Here is an 18,768-nt window from a genome sequence, read left to right on the forward strand (position 1 = left end):
AATTGGCTGGGTCCAGGTACCTTGTAAATGTCGGGTTCGGGAAATAATTTGACAATAAAAATTTGGCTGGATACCCGTAACAAATTCTTGAAAACTACAACTCATTTTTGGGGTATTAATAGCAGCAAATAATAATTCAAAAATCTATGCACCACAAATGTAATGATAGAATAAATATGCTAACGCAACAATCACAAGTTTCTGGTAACATGACCAAATAAATTATCCAATTTTTTTTGTTTTTAAGCAACAGAATATGACATTTCTGCAAGTTTTGGGCCATATACGAAAGAAATAATTTGCACATGAAACATACACGATGCCGAAACATACATGCGATAGCAACGACAAGTGCATATTTCTGTCCATAGTCTAGAGAGAGTTCCCCAATTTCTTTTCGGTTAATGGAACCCTAAATGATGGAGCATCTTTCGGTTGAACCCCGATTTTATAAACAAAGTGTGTAAAGATAATTGTGAACGTAAACATAATAGCGAATAAAATACTAATATTTCCATTTAAAAATTTTTAATAAGAGAATGACGTGTTTGTTAAAATTAATAATGGATTTAGTGTAGTAATGAATATCTTTTTTGTGTATATGCATGAGCAGAAAACGAATATAATAAACCGAATTATGGTTTTCTTTGACTAAACTACACTGTTATAAACGTTAAAAATGGTTATTAAGAAGACTTATTTCCTTATTAACATTATTTTATTTTGGTTTGAAACACCCGATGGGAAATAGCAATGCAATTTTTTTATGAATTCATGTCCTTTTCAAAATTTATTTACTCTATTATTAGAAAAATTATTTTTTTTTAAAAAATTACCATTTCTTTTTCATTGGCATTTTACTAGAAAAAAAATTCATTAAGGCAACCGAAATATGTTTACATATATATTATTATAAATATTATATTGATTGATAAATATTATATTGATTGATAAATATTATTGATTAGATTTAAATACAGATAAAATTTACAAAGAATGTCCTCACTTTTGGAACCCCTGTTACCTTTCCATGGAGGACCTTTTGAGTACCACTGGTTTAGATTGCATCACATGCGCAAAAATGCGCTTCTATGGCACACCGATGGTTTTCGCTGTGCTCTTAGCAACCGGAAGGTTAAAAAGCGCATATGATAAAAATTTCTTTGAAACATCGGCAACAGAAACTTAATTTTTACTATAGAGAGATGTATAGAAATGATTTCTGTATTATATTAATAATACAGAAATCATTTCTATACATCTCTCTATAGTTTGCAATTGAAAGGTGACCTTCAGCCATAATGCAATGTTCACTACTTTGAATTTTAAAATGTTTTACATTCTAATATTTACTTACCAATTTATTTTATGTTTGTTTTCTATTAAGTAGAAAGTAAACTAAGGTTGTATTTAAATAAGGTCTAAGGGTTATAAGGTTGAGGTATTTTAAATTGTTTAGTTCTATTATATTTGTAGAATTAGCTGTTTGAAATATATTTGAAGAGCAAGAGGTTAAACATGTTTAGTTTTATGGCCTCGTTTTTCTTTTTTTTAGGTTAAGAAAAATGCTTTGAATCGCTAGCTTTTATTTCGATTCATTAATTTTTTATTTTTTCTTATATATAGAGAGAGAGTAGTTAAATATGTGCATAGATCAGGGCTCGAAAAAACTCAGAAATTTTACCCGTCCCCGAGGACGGCTTGTCCAACAATGCACCCGTCCTCCGTTGAAACTAACACGTCGCTTTTAAATAAAAAGAAATATAATTTTCTCCTATTTATTACAAACATTTATATAAATTGCACAATGAATTAGTCGTTACTAGGATTACATTATACAGTAATAAAAGAAATACTAGGTTACTAATAGTAACCTAGTATTTCTTTTATGAAATAATTTAAATGACAAGGGTCAAGTTATCTGGAATGTCAAGTTATCCGAGGGTACTGAGTTTTTTAAATGAATCAAATATGACGTTTGCCAGTTCCACAATCAAGCCAATGATTTACAGAGGTTTCTGAACAGAAATCTGAAAGAGGTTTTCCATTTAGGTAGATGCTTTTAAAGCTTCTTGTTTAAGACCAGTACGTATTGTGTTCTTTTGTAAGTTTATTGCTGCAAAGCCCCTTTCAACCGCTGCAGTACTCCCAGACAGAGAAAACATCAATATATGCGCAGTGTGTTGCTGTATTGTGGGTCATTTTGCTGCCTTGTAAATTACAAGACTCTTGTAAGATAACAAAAAGTGAAAATGTATCACGAACATTAACGGGAAAATGGCCGTCTGCGCGGACGTCGGATTCGAGAAATTCGTTGTCCGCGGAGAATTTTTGACTGTCGAGGACGGGCTGTTTTTCGAGCCCTGGCATAGATGTATTTATAAATTTTTTTACTGTTTATAAATTTCAAATATTTATTTGGGGAGAAAAAACAAATAATTATTTTCAAAACTAGTCGAAAACTTTTATGAATTATTTCGTTGATTTTGCGGTTAATTATTAGGTATTTTATTCGCCCTGCTCGTTATTTATCATCACTGCTAAAATGTTCATAACAAAAAATTTAAAGCCTTTAAGAGCTATCAAAAATGGCCTTAAAATGAAAATCTCTGTCCTTATAAAATTTTAAATACATGTTTTATAGTTGCTTTTCTATATTTAAAAAATATAAATTGTAACTTGCATTTTTAAATTTAGTAAAAAATAAGTTGATAATTAAAATAAATGTGTAATTTACCAATAAAATAAAATTAAAACAAATACCAAATAAAGATAAATAGGGATTAACTAATATTTATCAATAATCTTTAAGAACATCAGAAATGCATTGCAATATCGAATACTTTTTGATATTCTACGAACTGAAAGATTGCCTTTTGTCCAAAACCAAATTCTTATTATCTTGAAAAACTCTGTTCAACTTCACACTGTTATCGGTGAATATTTAAAATAATAAGATTCATATAAAAATTTACATTGATTCATAAAGAAAATTTTTAATACACAAGCAAAATAAAAAGTGACGTAAAACAATAAAAATAATGCCCTAAAAAATTAAAAATGCATTTACATATACAATATATATAACAGCATATATATATAAATACAGATATATTCTCATCCTTTTATTTAAATAATTTTCTTTTTCTCTTTTCATAATTCTATAAGTTTTTCCATTTTTTCTTTATATTTTTAACTTACATATATATATATTGTTTCAATATATATAAATGCATTGTTTTATTTTTTAGGGCATTATTTATGCTTTTTTTTTAAATCATTTTTACACTTTTAAAATTTTATTAAAAATTTTTATTTTGCTTGAGGATAAAAAATTTTCTTTATGAATTAGTGTACATTTTTATTTGAATCTTATTATTTTAAATAGTACTATAGTGTGTATATATATATAATGCCACCCTGGAAAAGCAAGGAAAAAAAATGCCATGTAGGTAAAAGGACAGCACAATCTTTATTTTGACATCACTGAAGATTGGGAAAGCATCAACTACCCTACAAAATAAATAACTCCACCATTTATTGCTAAAGAAAATCTCTCAAACTTTTCCGAAAATCTCTTAAGTTAACTGCAGAAAGGGAAATATTATTTCTTACAATTAGTTCAAAAAACAGGTCGAGAATCTCTCCACTTCTCACCCTTGGTAAAGGAAAAAACTTAAAATGGTAATTCTAGCATTCTTTAATTCAAATTTAGAACTAAAATGCCAGATGTGAATCATTAGTCGTGAGAACGTGTTTCGTTTTGAATAATATCATTATACTAGTTTAAAAAATCTAAAAGCTTAATACCCACCTAATAATGAAATATTGGGAAAAAAATTTACAACTCTATTTTCTTTACATTCTGAACCCTTTCAACAAATTTAAAAATACAACAAACTTCTGTAATATATTTACATAATTCACAATAAGGTTAAAAACTGATATCCTTATTAAAGAAAATAATTTAATTTTGAATAAACAGTACACATGATTAGTTTATTCCCAGTCTTTTTTTTGTTAAGTACAACATCATATTTCTATATCATGTTAAAGATATTCAATTTCAAAAACATACTTACCTCTTTTTTTTATTACTTAATATCTTAAAAAATAGAAATAAACTTCATAAGAGTGATGTGCATTCTTCATACTAAGACATTCTATGAAGTTAGTTTTTACTAAATCTATAGTAGATAACTTTGATTTATCACTAAAGAACCTAAATTTGTTAATTCTTGATTAGCTCCAATTATTTCAAACAACCTCAAAAGGTTCAGAAAATTAATATTTAATATATAGATTTCAATTTTTTTTTTAAATTAAAAACTTAAATATGAAATAAATTCTGACCTCTAAATTGGAATATTTTTTCTAGCTAAAAAAGTTAAAACTAGTGTTTTACAAGGTGAAATGATTCTACACTCTAGGGGGGGGGGAGGCATAATTCTATTATTTATTGCCATTACAATATGTGCACATTGTTTAATTAATAATAATAAATAATTCCTTTCCTTCTTTTATTAAAAAAACAAAACACTAAAATATTCAATGTTGAATTTTATTTAATAAATAACATACATAAACTAAATATTTTAAACATATCCTCGAATTAATTTTTGAATAATATTTTGCCTCCAGAAAAATTTTAAGGATGCACTTATGCAAATATATAAGCAAAACTAAATAGATTTTTGTTTAGAATTTTCAGACAGTTTTTCATTAATAGAATTGAAAAAAGCCATCTGTTGTTCAATAGCAGTATATAAAGGATCATCTTTCATGTTGCCACCTCTGTCAAAAGCAGAATCAAACAACCACAGAGACTCAATATCGTAGAGAGTTCTTGTTTCTTCAAGAAATACATGCAGCACGATATTACCTTAAAATTAGAAAAATACAGTAAGTATTAACCATTACAGGACAGTTGAGGGTGATAAATAATGACATTTTTAGAGATAAGAAATAGTTCAAAATAGGATTCAAATTAGGGTATTATCAATCGCCCTATAATTTTGTTAAAAGGCTTGCTGAAACATTTACATATGTTTTATGCAGCACAACAAAAATGCTTAAGAAATTAAAATTTCCTGTTTAAAACAAAATCAAGATATGACAATAAGTATAATATTATGCAGATATGCCACCTATCTAAACTATCTATCAGTGATAAAAAGTAGAACAATACCAATGTTACCTTAAAATAAAAAATATTACTGTTACAGGCCATTGATTATGGTAAATAATAATATTCTTACATATAAAAAATAGTTCAAAATAAAATGCCAATTATATTATTATTGACTGCACTCTAATTTTGTTTAAAAGCTTAGTGAAAAATTTACATATATTATGTGGCCCTACAAAAATGCTTGAAAATAAAAAATTTATTTCCTCTTTAAAACAAAATTGAGATATGACAATTTTTTTTTCAATAAGTGTAACATCGTGCACAGATGCTGTCTTCCCAAACTAGCTATCAATAATAAGAAGTCTAACAACACAGTAACATAAACAGTTAGTGTTTATGAAATTCAAATAAGCCCTACTTAATTCTATGCAGGTATATAATATTTATAAAATTATGCATGAATTTACTATTAAATTAAAAAAAAGTAACAATAAGAAAGGTACTAAAATTATACATCACTGATGTTGGTCACACTTAGGGTAGAATATCAAACATCAAATTATAAACTCTACTAAGTCCGTTTTTATAAGAATGAGCAAATTAAACAACATTGCATAAATTTTTAGATATTATTTCAAAAATGCCTAACAAAACAAATATTTAAATTTCAGTTATCTTTGACAAACACACATTAATTGTAGCAGTTTTATATGCCACAAGCTATTAGTGTTTAAGCCGAAAAAAACTAAGTTTTAAAAGTCATGCAATAATTTTTTAATAATTACACTTACCCATATCAATTACTTTCCATTCTTTACAATCTTCTCCCTCAATTAAAAAAAATGGATCTTTAGCATGTCTCTTCATTTTACTCTAAAAAAATTATTAAATAATTAAGAAGAAAAAAAGAGAGAGAGGGAAATAAAAACTATAAGTAATTTGCAATCACATTAGAAAAATTCAAGTTTTTTATCTTGAAATAAAATTATCTTGATTTAAACAGGGTAAAGTACTTGGAAGGGAAGAACATTGAAAAATTTCTTTATTATATTATACACCAAAATCTCACTCTTTATTTATTATTATTTTTCAATGTTTCCTGCAAAACCAAATGTAATCCTTAAGAAATTTTCTATTTCTCAGAATTCTAGACAAGTATGGAGGCTTATTCCTCCAAGTTTTCATAATTTTAAGTATTTTTTAGTGTAACAAGAACAATGTTAATTAGTCTTAAAAATTTGAAGACAAAGTACATTATATAACAAAATTATGAGGTTTTTGTAACACTTACTATAAGTAATATAAATTTTCCAAAATTAAATTAAGTTAATGAAAATATCTGTTACAAAAATAACAAGACCATCAGTAAAAATGAACTTTTTTACAAAATTGGAAAAATATTAATCTTCTATCGAATCAATCAAGTCTTCAAGCAAAGTTTTAGGAATTTTGTCTTTTTCATCTATGATAACTACTTCCAGGTCGTATACAGGATCATGTTGGTAGTTATTTACATACACTTGTCTTGCCAATTAGCCAACAAATTTTCAACAGAATTAAGATTGGAAATTTTCTTATGAATAAAAACAAATAAAATTTTCAGTTTCTTTATAATATTATTGTTTACCTATTCCGCAATGCCAACTTACAGTTTACACATAATTTTGAAAGAAAAAATAAAAAGATTCTGAAAACTCATATGATTTTGAATGAAGAAATAGGTGGCCTTAAAACACTTATGCAACACATAGATGTTAAAAAATTGTTTGCTGTGTGAAACTAACTAAATTCTTTTCAATTTATGATTTATTTCAGAAAATATAAGTTATTTAAGTTGCTTTGCTATTTTAAAATTTTTTATTTTATACAGTATATTATAAAAGTAAGAGATATTTGGTAAAGTAGCATAATTTTGTAACACATTGTACAGATTATTTATCAAAAAAACATTTTAAGTTCTGCTCATTTTGCTTTTTTCACAAAAATTAAATTGTAGTTACCATGTCATCAATTTTCTCAGTGATAAATTTTCTTCTTTCTTGGTCTTTAACTTTTTGAAACCATTTTAATTGAACAATTTTTTAAAGTAAAAATGGCAAAAGATTTAAATTAGTAATTGGACTAGTACTTCTAGTAATTACTTCTCAATTATTTCATGCAGACATGCCACACCTGAATTTCACTTTTTTTTTCTATTACAGCAACTTTAGAAAAGGAATACCATGCACATTACTAAGAGTTAAATAAAAATAAAAAGGCACAAGAATAACAATAAACACAGCATGAGAAAAGTTCATACTCTATTTGCTTATCAGAAATAGAGTATGCACTTCATCAGATAATTTAAAGAAAGTTTATATTAATTTTAAAAATTAGGTAATATAAATTTGAAATTTTTCCCCCACTGCTTTAGGAAAAAATATAGTTTGCAAAATAAACCAACCTATACACTTATAATCGAGCCTGTATTAAAAAAAAAATTTATAGCTAGGATAGTATCAGAGATGTCAAGGTGCTAAAAACTTTTATGCAAAAATTATTTCTTTAAAGCAAATTTTGAAATTATATTTTCACTGCTTTTGAAAAAATTTTAATTCAAAAATTTCTTTCTCTTTCCTAGTTAGATATACTAAGATATGACAAAAATGAAAATTTATGCAGAATGACCTTACAAGAAGCATATTTTGAATGTATCAAGCAATTATAAAATTTCTATCCTAAACATTTAAAATAAATTAATTTGATACTTACAAGCTTTTTAATTCGCTCACAAACAGCTTTAGAATGTCGTGGAGATGTAGCTGTAACTATTACTAAGAAATCAGTGTAACATAGCTCTTTCGGAACTGAAATAACTGCAATGTCTTCTGTATTCTCCTTTTTGAGTACATCAACTATTTGTTCTATGTCAAAAACTCCGTGCATTCCACCTAAAACCAAATTTTATAAAATCCAATTAATAAAAATGCAACAGCTAACATGTTATATTAATATACACTTCGAAAATAATCAAGGATTCCATTATTAAAGGTTTGCTAATAGATGTTAGTCATACATTGGATAGAACTGCTATCTAAGCTTAATTGTTTTCGTGTGAATTTAATCTTCGATCAAGTTACCTTCCCTAGTACAGAAAAGCAATTTATGCTGATTAAGGTACCCCAACATATAAATATGCAGAAAGCTTGGCAACCAGCATCAAAAAATTTTAGAATGTATCTTAAATTTAAAAAAAAAAAAAAAATCAATAATACCCTTTCTTATACAGTAAACATTTTTCATCATAGTCTTTCTTTTATCAAAAGCAAGTGTTTTTCTCTTATCATAAGAATTACCATAATCACAAATAAAAATTAAAAAAAGTATGTATTTATGTTACAAAATTTAAAAGATTTTAAAAGAAATATTAAGTACTTTTTTTTTATTTAGTTACGCTTAAACTAAAAGTAATAGCATAAATATTCTTTTAAAACACAAGGTTACTTAAGATAAAAAAAAACTTTTTTATTTAATCTGAACAATCCTGATTGACAATAATAAGTATTAGAAAGAAGCCTGTTATTTAACATTTTACTATGATTTTAATTGGAAAAAATTCTGATTCTTTTTCTTGAAATAATAATTAAAATAACTAGCTTATTATTGAACTAGTTAACCACATGAAAACTAATTTCAACCATAACTTTTCACCAGCACATTTAAAGAATTACAAAGAAGCTTAGTCATCTTACGCTTTGCAATCGTCTCATCTTGAAACAAATCAGAATCTGTTTCTTGATTTATATGATAAACATAATCTTCTTTATTCGCTTGCAAATCTTCATAACTAGGTATAACCACAGAATCTTTATCACTGAATTCTTTAAATTTTTCTTTCAAACTAATATTCGATTCCTTTGATTTTAGAGAAGAACAAGAGCTTTTATCTTCAGAATTTGTTTGAGGAGAGTCTGGTTCATCAAGGCTTTTTCTAATTTCGTCTAAAATTTGTTCAGAATCACTGCCAACGTCAAAGTCTTTGGAAAAATCATTAAGATAACTTTGGAATTCTCTATCGTCAATAATATTTTTCCGTTCATCTTTAGAATTGCTTTCATTAGTGTCACTAGAGTTCGCTAAATTCGAACTCGAAACAGTTCGCATAAAACTAAATTTTACTTTTAAAGCATATTTCATTTTATCAATTTGTTTTTGAGTACAATTATATGAGTACGAACGTTCTAATTTGATGTTAGAAGCATAACAAAGTCTTAAAATTGGTAAAAATCGTCTAATAGGTTTACTTATTACTGAAGTCATGTTGAGTAAAAAAATGTTTTAAAGATGCAAGAGAAAATATCAAAAAGCAAACAATTCACAAGTAGAGAAAAAAATCAAATGATTTAACAGGAAATTATGAACATTAAGAGTAACATATTACGAAAACCAACTTTCCTTTTTCAAGGACATTTTAAAAATAATGCAAACAAACAATTATCGAATTTTCTCCACAACACAACGTTTTCAGCTGCTTATTTCTGTTTTCTCTTATACTTAATATTTGATCATATATTTATATTTTCTACCACACGAGCTATAAACTTGACAATGCACAATCACAGCGCTCGGATACGTCATCTGTGGGGAAAATTGGTTCCATGTCCGGACCCTCCTCAATTCCCTTTCTTCCTCTCCTCAGTTGTAAAGGAATGTACTAAGATATTTCATCCTTTCAAAATTTTTTTCGTATTTAATTATCTAAAATATTTTTTAAAATTTCCACTATACTTTCTTTTAGAACTATGTTCAATAAAGTTTTCAGTTCCATATAGTTTCATGTCGTTAAAGTTTTTAATCTATTTGAAAATCAAGACCGAAACTAACGTACTTCCTTCTCCGATGACTCTCCACATGCAAATGGTGGAAGCATGCGAAGATTGCGAAGTGTTGCCATAAACAGAGAGTTCTCCTCTACGCTACCAGTAGTCCGTTTTGATCGCCAATGAAGCAAATTGTCCCAAAATCATTAATCTCTTAGGGAGCGATAGCATGTTTTCGGATCATCCTCGGGGATGTTTCCCTGACTGTCACAATTGCTTCTGTCACAATTGCTGACTTGCTTGTCACAATTGCTGACTGTCACAATTCCCTGACTGCCTATTGTGCAGATCTAGGGCGACATAAATTAAGTACCCACTTAATTTTTTTTATGCTCGTGATAGCCCAGCGGATTGAGAATCAAATTTGGGTTGGAAGGTACAAGGGCTTTAATCTTCGACTCCGCTAGGATCTACCAGGTACATGCGATATACGCGCTCGTAAATTCTGTGAAATCAAAAGTCATGTGGTCGGTCGTTGAGTAATACCATGGCTACAGGAATTTGAAGAAAATTAATTTCTCCAGGAGATTTATGTTTAAATTGAGGAAATGGCCTGAAAAGAAAGATCACCTCTGCAGAGGATCAAAATTGTGATGTGTGTCTTCGGATCAACCTGTTTACCGGACTGTCGCGATTAGCTCATAGGGAAGCTTTAGTGTGATATAAAGTACCCACCTATCTCTTTTTTTAAAATTTTTTTTTCTCTTTTTCGCCTGAACTTGTGTTTTGGAGACAGTCTTCAAAATTTTAAACTCGTCACAAAGTTGATTGTTCATAATTATGTAAAATTTTTTAATCGATATCATTCTGCATTAAAATGAAGAATTTGGTGCTCTTATGCTGCATATATATGGTCCTATATCACCTCTTAATATTGACATATAATAAAACTTGATCAGGTATTATATTATTACGTACTATACTACCGTACTATTAGAAATATGGACAAATTAGGGTGCTCAAGGTGTTTCACAGTATTTAATTATTTATGCATATATTTTTAAGTGCATTTAATAGCGATAAAATGGAGAAATTATTGCTGATACACTGTATGTATGCATATTATATATATATATATATATATATATATATATATATATATATATATATATATATATATATCCATATCTTCCCTTAATAATAACCTATAATATTCAAACTCAGTCAGGTATTATATTATATCATATTATACTACCTTACCAAAGGAAATTATTCTAGACAAATTAGGGGGCCCACAATATGGCTCAATATTTATTATACGTAAGTATATTCACTTAAGTGCACATAATAGCGTTTAAAGGAAGAAAATGTTGCTTTTATATATGAGTACATAATCCTTATCCCATATCTTCAAAAGTTAGGATTTGTTACTAATACATAGTAAATATATATGGCCTAATATATCTCCTTAATGTTAACTTATAATTTTTAAACTCGGTCAGATATTAGAATATAAAACTATATATTTCCATACTAAGGGAAATTATTATAGACAAATAAGAGGGCCCTTAATATGGAACAGCTGCAACTTCAGTTGTGTACCTCAATTTAATTCCATTGAAAAATCGTGGGAAAATAACCAAATGTCTTATTATAAATCGGATAGCCAAGTGTGATTAGTAGGATTAAATGTTAGGAAGCCACAAATTGCTAAACTGAGAGTTCGTGGTTTGAGCCCCTGACGTGTTCAATTTTAAAAATTATATTTATTATAAATAAATATTTTATTTTATTTATTTTACAATGCTATAACCTAAATAAAATATTTTTTACTTAAGATTATTATTATTTCCTATTCCAAGTGCGTGATATAATAAAGGCTCTAAAATAAAGAAATTGTTACTTATTTACTATATATATATATATATATATATATATATATATATATATATATATATATATATATATATATATATATATATATATATATATATATATATATATATATATATATATATATATATATATATATATATATTATATATATATATATATATATATATATATATATATATATATATATATATATATATATATATATATATATATATATATATATATATATATATATATATATATATATATATATATATATATATGACCCCATATTTCCTCCTAACATTAACCTATAAGAAGGTAATACATTATAACATACTATACTACCATACCATAGAAAATAATTATAGACAAATTAGGGATCCAAAGTGTGGCACAATATTTAGGTACGTATGCATATATTTTTAACTGCATGCAATAGCGTTAAAATGGAGAAATTATTTCTGATATTTACTGTATATATATGCATGGCCCTATAGCTCCCTTTAGCAATAACCTATAATTTTCTAACTAGGTCAGGCATAAGATTCTAAAATAATATTATCTTTTTATATCTATCTATCTAACTATATAATGTATTTTATTACTATTATTATTATTAATATATATTACATATAAATACTTATAAATATTTATTATAGACAAATTGGGGAGCTAACTCCAAAATGGTTCCATTTAAATTTCGCTGGAAATTACTTAAAAAGCTTGTTATGAGTCAGGCAGCCAAGTGTTACTGGTTCTAATTCGTTTAACACCAAACTAATTGGCAGATGCTTGCTGAGAGTCTAAGTGGTAAGAGGTCGTCATAGCATGGAAAAAACTTTTTATCTCAAATTATTTTTTACCTCCATGACTAATTTAAAATCTTAACTATTCCAAATGTGAGTTCAGGCGGCACAACTAGAGTAAGCAATAAAGTCTCAATTTCTGAAGGGAAAAAAATCTAACTATCTTAATATAAACGAATTATTGCATTTGGTGACGACTTACAGCTTTAAATGTTTACTTCTTTCTTTATTTTCATTTAGCTTAACGCATTTAGGATATATGTCCGTTTTGGAATAAGCTCTCTAACACATTTTACGAAAATTTATTTAGGAAATATGCTTATTTTGGGACGAATTCCATAACACATTTCAGCAAACGCATTTTATGATAACATAATTAAGATATATGACATTAGAGACCTATCTTTATCTTAATACTCAATAAAAGCACAGCTTCTCGAAATTTATACAGAAAAGGTTTCAGTTCATCGTCTTAATTTTCCTCCTTGAAGTCTAAAATAAAATTAAAAACCCTCTAAAAAAATTTCTTATGCGCAAGACAATAAACATATTTTTTTCTCAAATTTTTGGCACTAATATAAAAAGTAAAGAACAGTTTTTTTTATGGTTTTCTTGAAAGTAGTTTTGTAGAAATGGAGTCCCTTTTGTACGTAGCTTAATGTTCTTACTCTCACAAGCTTTTTATAAATTTGCAAACAGTAATTAAATCTTTTATGGACCATATGAAAAATAGTTCGCCGTTAGAAATGATTGAAAAACAATTTATTTATTTGTTATTTTACAATATTTATTCCCAACAGTTAAATAACCATAAAAAGAAGGTAATAATAAGAAAGAAAGAAACTAATTTAACTAACACGTTGTTCGAAAGAAAGAAACTAATATATATATGATAAGGATTATGTATTTATATTTTTATTTTTATCATGGGGTGCCTAATAATCTTAGAGTAATGAGTGTGAACAACTTTTGGAGCCTTTTACTTCATTGCAGATCAGATGGTACATACTTAAGCCAAGAGGGCTAATCCGTCATTCTCATGATCGGCTGAACGAGGGTTCGAATCCCAGTATTAAAACCACAATATTTCCTTCAGCACACGAAGAGTTTCTTCTGCTTACCACTTCTCAATTGGTGACTCTGGACTATAGGAATTCGAAACTCTCATTCTCAAATAGAAAACAACACCACAGATCTGCTTAACACAAAAAAGTTTTGAATTTTTCAATGCCTATGATAGATTCACCACAAGCGTAAATGGTATCAAAAGCGCATAATTTTGTATTTTTACGGTTTCTTAACCACGTCAGTTGTAAACGGTTTTAAGACCGTAAAGGTAAAGAAATGTTACTAATCTGAAAAATACGGTTAATTTGATGGACTGACTGCTGCCGGTAATTTTAATCGTAATTTCAGAATGGAATTTCTAACAGCATTTATCATATGGTCTGTATAACGGGATAGTTACGCATTTTATTAGAATTTCATATTTTTCGGACAAAATACAGTTCTTTTTGAAAAGCAAACAATGATTGAACGAACGTGATCATAAATGGAAATGCACTCAGATTGAAATTCCTTCCTATTTTATTTTCAAAATGAATTCCAAGCTGTATTCAAGCATACGTCATAGCCTATCTATGTGACGAAAGGAGAGAGAGAAAAAAAATCCAGTCAACTTTTGAAGTAAAACCAAAAACATATCAAAATATTTTCTATCATAGAGTAGGATAACTCTTTCAAATATATACTTGCGCCTGTATAAAATACATATTAGCTTTGATCTTTGAAACAGTGGTTTTCTCTGAAAGGAAATAGAAAAGAAAAGTTTAGATCCATTTTGGAGGAATTTAGATAGAAATATTTTCAAAATCGATTTCTTTTTTGAGAAAAAAGTTTGGATAACTGAGCTAAAAATGCTTTTTCTTCCATAGTTTTTGTTTAGTCTAAGAATAATAAGTTTTGTTTTATTTGAGGGTCATTTCACACAGCGGAATATTTATATCTGTCAAGTTAAAAGAGGATATTTTTGAGGAATCTTCCCTTCAAAATAAACAGTAGATATAAGCTGACTTTTTTTTTTTTTTTTGCATTCAAAATATAACTGGTAGCAAGCACTGTTTCTTAAAAAACATAAAAAATTCATCAAATTTTTGTCAATAAATTTTTTTTAGTAAATATTTATTAAAAATCTACTATTGAACTCATCTAAATAATCTTACCGATTTAAACCATCTACATTATTCTGAATACTTTCGGGCATAAAATATAGGTTTTAACACAGTGATTCTCAACCTTTTATTTGTTGCGGCACACTTTTAACGATTTCGAAATTTGACGGCACACAATGAAAAAAATTAGATTAAAAGTTGTTTAATTACCTATTTTACACTGTGTTAAATGGTTTGTGATAATAATTTTGAATGTGAAATGAAATAATATATATTACAAAAGCACGGTTATTAAGGGATTAATTATTTCTTTCGACCAATATTTTATTAGTTAGTAGCATTTTTTTATTTTTTGCTAGTTATTAATTGTTAGCTTGTTTGCTATAGTTATTAACTGGTAGTTTTTTTTTTTACATTAATTGTCATTTTTTTGTGTTTTCTCGTTAACTAGTTTTTTTGCTAATTATTAATTGTTAGCTTAATTTTTGTTAGTTATCCCTTGTTAATTTGTTTTTTTTATATACTTGTTTTATTAGTTATCCTTTGTTAATTTGTTAATTTATTGCATAGCTTACTTTAATGATCAGCTCTTACAACATTTTTTAAAATTGCTTGTCATATACAATTTAAGCACTTCCATCTTATTTTAAGATTGTCAGAGACAAGACAATCGCCGACAAAGATGTTCACGCAGTTAAAGCGTGGAAAAATTATAAAAAGTAAACATATATATACACTTATCTTTAATTTAAACTTTACTCATAATAAAAAAAAGCATTATAATTTTTATTGTATCATTTTTAATATTTGGCGGCACATTTTAAGAATTTGAAGGCACACAAAAGTGCCGCGGCACAGTGGTTGAGAATCACTGTTTTAACATGTTGTAAAATACAGGTTATACAGGAAAGGTAATGGAACATATGGCCATAATATAGGGTACATGCGACAATTTATTGTACCGGGCAATGTATTTTCAAGAGGCAATGTAAAGTACAGGGGGCAATGTAACAGATGATTAAAAAGTGTTTCTGGAAAAACAAAAATTAAATTTGAAACTGTTTTAGAATCGCTACAATTTGAAATTTATAATGTAGTTAAAAATGAAACTTACGATTTCTTAAACAAACAACGAGAACTTACCTCTTACAGTGAAATGATTTGTTTTAAAATCTCTCAAATTTATTTTTATAATATTAAATTTAATTAAATTAAATTAATAATCTTTAATTTAATTTTTGATACGAGCAATCCGAGTTTTTAATCCATAGATTATAAATAAAGTACCCATTCTTAGTACCGGTAATAAATCGGCAATAATCAATACTGCGCAATTTGTACAAAACCTGAATATTGATTCAATTTAAAAGTTAAATAATTCCAATTTAATTATTGCATTTTTATATCTTTCCGCAATTAAATTTAGGCAGGAAATGTTGGTAAAAATTCCGCACATCAAAAGAAATATTATGCATACTTCAGTATCATTCGGAATCGAAATGCCGCGAATCATTGTGGCTAAATTATTTAGTCAAAATTAAGCAATTTTTACTAGTAATTTCTTCTATGAATTTGTAAATTAGTGCAAAACACAATATTTCTTAGTTTTAATTGCAGTTAATTATACATTATTTTGGTTTTCATAATTCACATTAAACTAAACTTTGAGGCATGACAGCCCATGGAGGGCCAAAGCCTATTGTACCCTTACCAGTTTTCTAGACTTAGGCTCGGGGTAGCAGATGTTCCGGTTGGATGGTTAGCCGAAAGTGGAACCCCTATTGTTTTGTCTCCAAACATGTTTGGTACTAATTTTATCGACCCACTGAAGGGATGAATGGCTGAGATACCCTTGCCCGGTATGAGGATAGAACCTCTGACCTGTGGCACGGGAGTGAGAAGCGTTACTTCCCAGTCACCGAATCTCTCGTCATTCGTTTTAACATGGATTATAATTCTCAGAATAGCCAATATTCAACGTGTTTTTATCTTCCTTAATAATCTTAAATTGTTTTGTTTAAATTTTCTACTAAATAAAATTTCTGAAAATATTTTTTGTTAAAAGGATTAGATGGGGTTTTGAAAAGGACTGGAAACGCGTTTTAACTTCTTGCTGCAACTAAACTGGTTTGCACGCTTTGATTCCTTTTTTATTGTTAACTATTCTCCAAATTTAAAAAAAAATCCTTTGTGTCTTAGGCCATTAATTGTAGCTCCTAATTAGTATAACTAATGATATCCTATCCGACAAGGATGCTTAAAATAAATATTAAAAGGTACTAGGTACCAATAGCAGAATCCCTTGGTTGTTGTTGTTGTAGTTAATTTGCGTCGCACTAGATCTGCACAATGGGCTATTGGCGACGGTCTGGGAAACATCCCTGAGGATGATCCGAAGACAAGCCATCACAATTTTGATCCTCTGCAGAGGGGATGGCACCCCTGCTTCGGTAGCCCAACAACCTGCACGCGAAGTCGAGCACTTTACGGTAGAACAGTTTAACGAGGACCAATACCGTACACCCTCGGTCCTTACGCAGACTGATCCAAGTGGTCACCCACCCGCACACTGACCGCAGCCAGTGATGCTTGACTTCGGTGATCTGCTGGGAACCGTGTCTTAACGATCAGTCCCCTGCGGGACCCCTTGGTTTTCAGAAGTAATATTAGTATTTTATTTAAGTAGGAGCAGTAAATCTAATATGAACCTATTAAGAATCCCTTGAGGCCGGAATAGCCTGGTTGGTTGGGTGCTGGACTCGCGTTCGTAAGAACGGGAGTTCTAATCCAGCCGGCAGTAGACTCCCAATGTTGTAAATGGTGACTGGTGCACGTTAAATCTGTAGAGTCACGAAGTCCTCCTTGTTACCATGACAAATTATACCTCTGAGCGTGTTGGAGTGGAGATTGATCGCTCTCTGATTCAAAATTACGATCTATGGATGAATGGATGGGTCGGCCCTATAAACGGGAGTGACGTATGGGTGTGACCGAAAGTGAATTCTTAGCCATTAGATGGCGCCACTGGAAAACAAGAACAATCGCACCCCCAACACCTTAATGGCCTAAGTAAACAACAACAACCACAAGAATCCGTTGTTTAAACTAAATCTCTAACGTTTATAGATCAGACTTAGAAAAGACTAGCAGGCATACATTCTTTTCATGTGACCCTTCTGCCACCAATTTTTCAATTTTTTTAATCGTAATATTCCTGTATGAAATTTGCAATTAAAAAAACCAGAATTATTTTTTAAATTTCTCCAGAACCTATTAACATATGATTAACTATATGACTAACAGAACACTTACATACATATTAAAATTATTTAGAATCCCAAAGTAAGCCTGATTATTAAATCTGATAATCATTTCTCGTATAGTTCATGTTGAATGATGACTATTGTTTCTCATTTGTGTACAGATGTAGAATAAGGGGGTATTATTTAAAATTCCAAAGTAAATCTGTTATTAAACCTGATAATTATTTCACGTATAAGTTATAACCTGATTAACATGCTAAATGATGACAATTACTTTTCATTTGTGTACGGTTGTAGACGATAAATGATAACAATTGTTTTTCATTTGTGCACGGATATAGACGAAGGGAGGAAGTGTTAAATTTTTATAAAATAATTTTTGTTCTGATTTTTATCAGAAAAACAAATTATTCAGATGAAATGATCCATTCTGATAAACAATTTATTCCGATAAACATGAAACGAAAATAACATTTTAGTCTGATAAAATTATTTCATTTCAGAAAAGCTATGCAACATTAGTTCAAAACTACTTGGTTTTTGCAAAATTTACGGCAACGGAATTTTTTTATCCAACAAATAGGTTTTTGTTAGTTTAAGTAAAAAATAAAATTAAAATTTGAAAAAAAATTACAATAGACAAATATATGGTATATTACAATTTTAAAATTTTTAACTGTTTTATGTTATGTTTAATGTTAATAGTTATAAACAATTTTA

The 18,768-nt window shown here is 28.3% G+C and overlaps 1 protein-coding gene across 1 annotated transcript; it reads right to left on the reverse strand.

Moving 5' to 3' along the window:
* Positions 1-4,545: 4,545 nt before the first annotated feature.
* Positions 4,546-10,030, reverse strand: RsfS312 (ribosomal silencing factor RsfS-like protein, 312). The gene is made up of 4 exons (XM_016056983.4): positions 8,863-10,030; positions 7,883-8,061; positions 5,923-6,004; positions 4,546-4,882 (listed from the first exon to the last, which is right to left on the reverse strand). Exons 1-4 carry the CDS (start codon positions 9,428-9,430, stop codon positions 4,683-4,685), a joined length of 1,029 nt encoding a protein of 342 aa, XP_015912469.3. The 5' UTR covers positions 9,431-10,030; the 3' UTR covers positions 4,546-4,682.
* Between the last annotated feature and the right edge of the window lie 8,738 nt (positions 10,031-18,768).

This window comes from Parasteatoda tepidariorum, chromosome 7 (assembly GCF_982258835.1).
Source record: "Parasteatoda tepidariorum strain Cologne lab strain chromosome 7, Ptep-v5.0, whole genome shotgun sequence".
Taxonomy (NCBI): Eukaryota; Metazoa; Arthropoda; class Arachnida; order Araneae; family Theridiidae; genus Parasteatoda; species Parasteatoda tepidariorum.